Here is a 6872-nt window from a genome sequence, read left to right as displayed (position 1 = left end):
TTATTGAGGATACACTTCAACTGAATGAAAATTTTAAAAGAGTTTGGTTTAATGTCTTTATAGGTATTGGGAAACTGTATAGTGTGCTTGTGCTATGATTGCTGCTGAGAATGTCTTTTACTACTTATTTAATCACACACACTTGCACACGCACGCACACACACACACACACATGCACAGGTTGTGTTATACAAGCATGTACACACGCTTCATACACAGTATGAATTCCTTGAGTTCTTATCTTAATTCATTAATAACTGTAAATAAAATGTACTTGCAAGTCCCCAAATTGTGTTTTTAAATCTTTTTATCACCTGCAACTATAAATGTTTTTTATTTTATTTTTTATCATCCATTCATCCGTCTACCTTTTATCATATTCGGGGATCCAGTTCCGGCTAACTTTTGGCACGAGGTTGGGCACAACTTGAGTTGATCGCCAATCAAAGGGCAATTGTGACTTATATTTTGATTTAAATAATTTGCATTTCTGGGCCTTTTCTTCTTGGTATTATTGTGATATTATTTCTAAGTGCAATAGTTTTGTGCACCATAACTAAAAGTTTCAAAACATATCATGTTCATCACAACCCAAAATGTTGTTGTTTGTTAAATTACGGTTTTATTTCCTGTTGTTTTATCTCCCATCATGAATTGCTTACTTGCTTATTCAAAAAAACAACAACATATGGTTGGCATATAACTTTTAAGATTTGTTTTATTTTTCTGTAATGGTGACACGGCAATTAACAATCTACAAGATTACTGTTGGGTGAATTATTTTGGGGCAAAGCCATACTTAACCGAACTTAACTTCCTTAATACTCACGTACAGATAGAAAAATTGCAGACGGATTTGACAGACAAGACAGACAACATCCTGATTTTTTTTTTTTTTTACTTTTTTCTTAAATCTCCAGTCATCATGGGAAGTTTAACAATTTGAGCAAGTCTTTCTTCACATGCAAACAGACAGAATGAAAGTTTATTACTCTTCTAGAAAAAAAAAAAAAAAAGACTGTTGTGTCTCAAAACCATTAGCTTGTAGTAGTGCAGATTATGACGAGATGAGTTAGTGGGCATACTCAACAGCCTCTATCAGATAGTTAAACGCTTTATAGTTAAATATTGCTGCAAACCTGCACCAAAACCAATTTAGTCCTCTGTGGAAAACATCACTTCCTAGCTTAACTTTCCATTCAAAAGAGGATTCTATTTACAAGCTGCACCCATTTACATGCAAATGCAAGAGAAAAAAAAAACAAGCAGCCCTGCAATTCCTCAGTCCAGTCACCTCCAAAGTGAATCCTTGCCAGCCCAAGACATCCATTGTACTTTGTCTCTCAGACCAAGAAAACGTGGACTTGAGACTTGACCCTAGCAAAAAAAACCGCACAGCAACTCAGGCTCTGAGGAAAAACATTGTTGCTTCCACAGAACGAGTAGCCTTGGAGCTTAGACGTGGAGAGGATCATAAAACCAACAATACTAACTGTTGCTTTCTGCAGTGTGATGTAAACAAGAAGTGAAAGAGGTGGAGTGATTTCTCCAACTTAAGCCAATACTGTCATCCAGTGAGCCTCCATTTGCCTCGGTCATGGCTCAGTGTGCTGCTCATCCTGCAATCCTCATCGCTCTGCTGGTACTCGGTCTGGCCGCTGTCCTGCTCCTCACTGTGCCAAGCGAAGACATTCCCAGGGTCCCAGAGTTTATGGTAAGCTCAGACTTGTGGGTTATTATTGGATCTGTATAGTGTGAGATTGGTTAACATGCAAACCAAAGGCTCCATGGAGGAATCTATGGCAGTAGACACTCGGGTTTAAATTAGATTCACATATTTGAAGTGATATCCTTTTTTCTTCTATACATGACAATTGTTAGTTTCTGTATTCATCAAACATCACCTTTATATTCACAGTATTTATGTATTACCTAATATACACTTGCAGAAAGAAAGAAATGTTGGCTTATAATGGGTGCATAGTTGAGAGTACAGAAATAGACTCATGATGTATCCTTATTTATGACCCCGTATTTATATTTGGAATAAAATGCTACTTGGAAAAAAATAGAATATTTCATTAAATAGAATATAGTGGAGGTTCTATATACACCAGTGGGGTCATGCAATTGGGAATTCAATTAACATATCTGATAAAAGAAAGTTACACAAAACTTATGCAAGACTTTGAACTACTGCCATGCACCTTCAGATAACGCCTTTGTCATTAAGGGGTTATCTTGTTCTGGCAGAGAGAGAGAGAGAGAGAGAGAGAGAGAGAGAGAGAGAGAGAGAGAGAGAGAGAGAGAGAGAGAGAGAGAGAGAGAGAGAGAGAGAGAGAGAGAGAGAGAGAGAGAGAGAGAGAGAGAGAGATACCCAACCTATTTTAGCTCGAGACGTGCCCTGACTGCTTCATTGGTCAACTCGGGTTTCTGCTGCCTATGCAAAATAAAGGCCATAAAGATGTTTCTCATTATATACCATATGTGTGTATGTCAGAAAGGTGTCAGGACTGGTGTCACCAAAAATGTATTTCTAATTCAAACTACAAGCAGTGTTATTGATGGCCAGATAATCATCCAGTATGTCTATAAAGAATCATAAAATCCAAATCATACTTTGTTCAGTACGCGAGTAGAGTCAAGTGTTGTGACTGGAAAAATTGTGGCTGCTTCACCATGACAACACGCCTGCTCACGATGCCATGAGCATCCGGCAGTTCGCGGCCAACAAAAAACGTGCTGAAGCAAACCTCCCATTCACGTGACCCCACATGTGAATTTTTTTTCTCTTTCCCAAGCCAAAGGGGTTGTCAAGAAGAACCCTTTTGGGGGACAAAAAAAAAGCTGTGATGATGGATATATATATATTTTTTTAATAACCCTTCCAAAAGTTTGTGTACATGTGGCAGAAAAGTCTTGGAAACTATATTAAACTGTAGGCAGGTTTAATTCGGAACGGAACTCTATCTGCTTTTTATCTACTTCATATTTGTTCCCTCATCTTATAGTACGGAATCGTTTTGGATGCTGGATCCTCACACACATCCTTATTTGTATACAAGTGGCCTGCAGACAAGCAAAATGGCACCGGTGTGGTTATTCAACACAGTGAATGTCACGCAGAAGGTAGGTTTCACTCCATTCTCTCCATCCATCTATTTTCTATACTGCTTGTCCACATTGATCAAGCTATGCCATCTGAATTGGGGCAAAAAGTGTCTGTTGTAACGAAATCATTTTTATGTACGTGATCTGTCCTTATGTAAAATGTCATGAAGTGCTTCTACCTCTTTCAGGGGCTGGGATATCCAGCTACGCAGGTCAAAGGGGAGCGGCAGGGCAGAGCTTGGAGGTGTGTCTTGATCAGGCGGTGCATGACGTCCCTGCGCACAGACACAAGGTCACGCCTGTGTACCTGGGTGCCACAGCTGGCATGAGGCTTCTGCAGTGAGTCATTGCATGTGCAGTTTAATTGGGAATTTGCATTGCTTTTTGTTTGACGAGGAAATCAGTCGGATTAGATTGTTTGCTGAAAATAGTAGCACAGAGGTGTCAAACTGATTTTTGTCACGGGCCGCATTGTTTCCTTCAGAGGGCCATTATGACTGTCAACGCTTTATATTATATACAGTATAAGCTTTTCAACAAACTGATGAATAGCTAGTTTTGAAATCACAGACTAGTAAAAACTGTTAAAATATTTTTCAAAAGATCAATGCAATGAAAATTGCTAGCAATTTCTCTATTTATTTATTTTTTAAAGTGAAGACAATTTGTAAGTTTAGTATTAACATATGAAGTCCATGCACAATTTGTCTTTTCAGGCCACAGAAAATAATGTGGCGGGCCGTATCCGGCCCCCGGGCCTTGGGTTTGACACCTATGTTACTAGAGTAGTATTTTAACTTTTTTTGTTTCATCCTCCAAGCATTTCCAGTCCAGAGCATTCAGCTCAAATTCTGCAAGATGTTGGCCAGACAATCCAGTCATACCCTTTCAGCTACCAGGGGGCTGCCATTTTGTCTGGTCAAGAAGAGGGGGCGTATGGTTGGGTCACTGTCAACTACCTCTTGGAGAATTTCATCAAAGTGAGGGTTAAAATATGATCAATTTGACTGATTATACCTCATTGACATTGAATTAATGCCTGTCCTGGTTCAATACTGATATTAGTGTCAGTGGTTGATTGTGATTCGTTCAACATTGCTTTAAATTCCCCCACACTGGTAGATATCCAAACAGGAGTTATGCTATGGAAAGGCTCCATTTTGGTTGGAGCGACAAACTAGCACTGGCACCAGCTCAGTGTCAAAGGGGCACTAGGGACTTATCACTGGTGTACAGTCTGGATGATCTAAATTCTATATATTTTTTAATTCAAATGAATGAAGAGAACAAAAAAATAGACTGAATACTGAATGTTTGTGTTTGGGATGATCATGACTTATTTGTCACTTTTTGGCCAAAAGAACACTAAAATGTCTTTCTGTAATTCCCTTCTAGTATGGCTTTGTGGGGCAATGGCTTAACTCAGGCAGGCCTACAGTGGGGGCCCTCGATTTCGGTGGTGCATCCACCCAGATAACATTTGTGACCCAGGAGCAAGTGGAGGATGAGAAGGACATGATGAAACTACGTCTATATGGTCAGGAGTATTCTCTGTACACACACAGCTTCCTTTGTTACGGGCAGGATCAGGTCCACAAGAGGCTGCTGGCCCACATTGTCAAGGTGACTTAACTAAAGCTTGGTCAGCTTGATACATTCCAAACTACAGATGTATATTAAGAGATAAAAATGTGTAAAGTTCTCCATCCCTCTCTCTCTTTCTCACTCTTTCAGTCTCAAGGTTATTCCGTTTCAGTCACTCACCCATGCCATCCTACAGACTCATCTGTAAAAGTAAATCTGGACAGCATCTTCAACTCTCCATGTACAGCCAAGTACAAACCGAGCTCCTATAAAGCACAAAACTCCTTGCTAATACACGGCAGTGGACACTATGAGCAATGTGTGGGCAACGTGTCGGAGATCTTCTCCTTCGACAGATGCCCCTTCTCTCACTGCTCCTTTGATAAAGTCTTTCAACCTAATGTGACTGGGAGCTTCATGGTAAGAATGGGATCTTAGAGCTAATCAATGCAAAATGCCATTGAAATACACTGACTTCATTTTGCTAGATGCAATTATCTCACTTGTCCGCTGCAGGCATTTTCGGCATTCTTCTACATTCACTCCTTCCTGCAACGCATCACCGGAATCACAGTGACCACTCCGTCACAAATGGAGGCGGCTGTTAAAATAGTGTGCCAGATGACTTTTACTCAGGTAAAGTGTTGTGTAATAATCTCTCATTTACTATATATCTGCACATGTTTGCAAATTCTCCCTTTAATATAAATTTAAATCAAATTGTGTAAATGCACTGCAACATTCTCAGTGGTGTTTGTAATATTTTATTAGTATTCAGAAAGGTAGAAAATAAACTAGATAATTATATACAAAGCAAGAATCCAGTCAAAGTTCTGGGTTTGAATCCCTGCTCAGAAGTGTTTTTTTTTTTTTTTAGTGTGTGCTAGAATGGGTTTTATGTCTTGCAGTTTAATGTAATGTGTGTGTTTTAATTCAATTTTTTTTTTATTTAACGCTTTCATTTAGATGCTGGATCTTGCTCCAGATCAAGCAGCTCACCTGAGGGACTATTGTGCTTCCTCTGTGTTTGTCAAGGTTCTCCTGCTCAAAGGGTACAGCTTTGATGAAAAGTCATTCTCGCGGATTTCTTTCAAGAAGAAGGTGAGAGTTTTTGGTATCTTTTCAGATGTATCCTGTTTGCGCATCAAAAAATGAATGAGCATTTTCCAATCACATTCCGCTTTTGATCATGCAGGCTGGCGATGCATCAGTTGGGTGGGCTTTGGGCTACATGTTGAGTCTGAGTAATTTGCTGCCATCAGAAAAAGTTCAAACATGGAAGGCATTAGCACCAGGCGTATGGGAAAGCCTTATATTTCTTTTTGTGATGCTCTTGGTCACCGTCCTGGTCTTCACACTTCGTGCCTGTGAGTGGAAAAAGAGAGGACTCGATGACAGAGTTATTTAGACATGGCACACACTGCAGTCAGAAAAAAGAACAGACTGCGCTACAGTTTATACAGTTTGATATGGGTTCTGTATATTACTCTGTATTTAAATATGAATGTGAACTTTCAAAACATTTTGGAACTCATGATTTTATAAGACCTCAATCTTGCTTGCAAAGTGACTTCTCAAGTCCCACACTGCAGACCTGTTACTGTAATTTCACACATACTGTACACATCATGTCTCTGATGGACCGCACACAAAGTAGAATATGTACTGTAAATAAATTATTTAATTTCTGGAGTCCATAAACAATGTTTTTTTTTTTTTAATAATAATTTTACTGTAAGACCACGCTGACACGTTTTTTTTTCCAGAAATTTTGAAATTATGAATATGTTATGGTTGCTATTTGTGTTTGACCATAAGGAAAGAAACTTTCAGGTAAACTGCAATTATTCTGTTTGGTGATATTTTTCTGCAGGCTTTATCTACTTTTTGGTATGTCACCTAAAGACGGCCATGTGTTTAAGTAAAGGGCATTTTAAGTTCAATAGAAATGTCTGTAATCTTTTTCATTCATTTGAATAAAAATAAAGAAAACACTCTTCTGTGAATGGATCAGTAGTGGGTTCTAAGTATCAGCAGATATTTTAGTTTAAACCAACACTTTATTTGATAACTGACTTTTATTTTGTTTTATACTAGATTATATTATGTTCTATCATGTCATATTTAAATTTTTTACTGATGTTGCGTTTGAAAGGACGTAGTTGTTCTGGCTCCGT

At 38.7% G+C, this 6872-nt stretch overlaps 2 protein-coding genes across 2 annotated transcripts in view; one reads left to right on the top strand and one right to left on the bottom strand.

Annotated features, from left to right (window-relative positions):
- brcc3 (BRCA1/BRCA2-containing complex, subunit 3) overlaps positions 1-6872 on the bottom strand; it is an 86500-nt gene that overhangs the window by 39354 nt on the left and 40274 nt on the right. The window lies entirely within an intron of this gene.
- Positions 1598-6103, top strand: LOC147047914 (ectonucleoside triphosphate diphosphohydrolase 2-like). The gene is made up of 9 exons (XM_085926636.1): positions 1598-1714; positions 3012-3129; positions 3300-3450; positions 3932-4091; positions 4507-4734; positions 4846-5115; positions 5212-5331; positions 5662-5796; positions 5891-6103. Exons 1-9 carry the CDS (start codon positions 1598-1600, stop codon positions 6101-6103), a joined length of 1512 nt encoding a protein of 503 aa, XP_085782762.1.

Source organism: Syngnathus leptorhynchus, chromosome 12, assembly GCF_054491065.1.
Source record: "Syngnathus leptorhynchus isolate UIUO chromosome 12, UIUO_Slep, whole genome shotgun sequence".
Classification (NCBI taxonomy): Eukaryota; Metazoa; Chordata; class Actinopteri; order Syngnathiformes; family Syngnathidae; genus Syngnathus; species Syngnathus leptorhynchus.
This window is presented reverse-complemented; position numbering and strand designations above follow the sequence as displayed.

Coding starts and splice junctions, on each gene's coding strand:
- LOC147047914 (XM_085926636.1), top strand. CDS start 1,598: ATGGCTCAGTGTGCTGCTCATCCTGCAATCCTCATCGCTCTGCTGGTA. Junction 3,451..3,931: donor GCTGGCATGAGGCTTCTGCA/GTGAGTCATTGC, acceptor TCATCCTCCAAG/CATTTCCAGTCCAGAGCATT. Junction 4,735..4,845: donor TGCTGGCCCACATTGTCAAG/GTGACTTAACTA, acceptor TCACTCTTTCAG/TCTCAAGGTTATTCCGTTTC.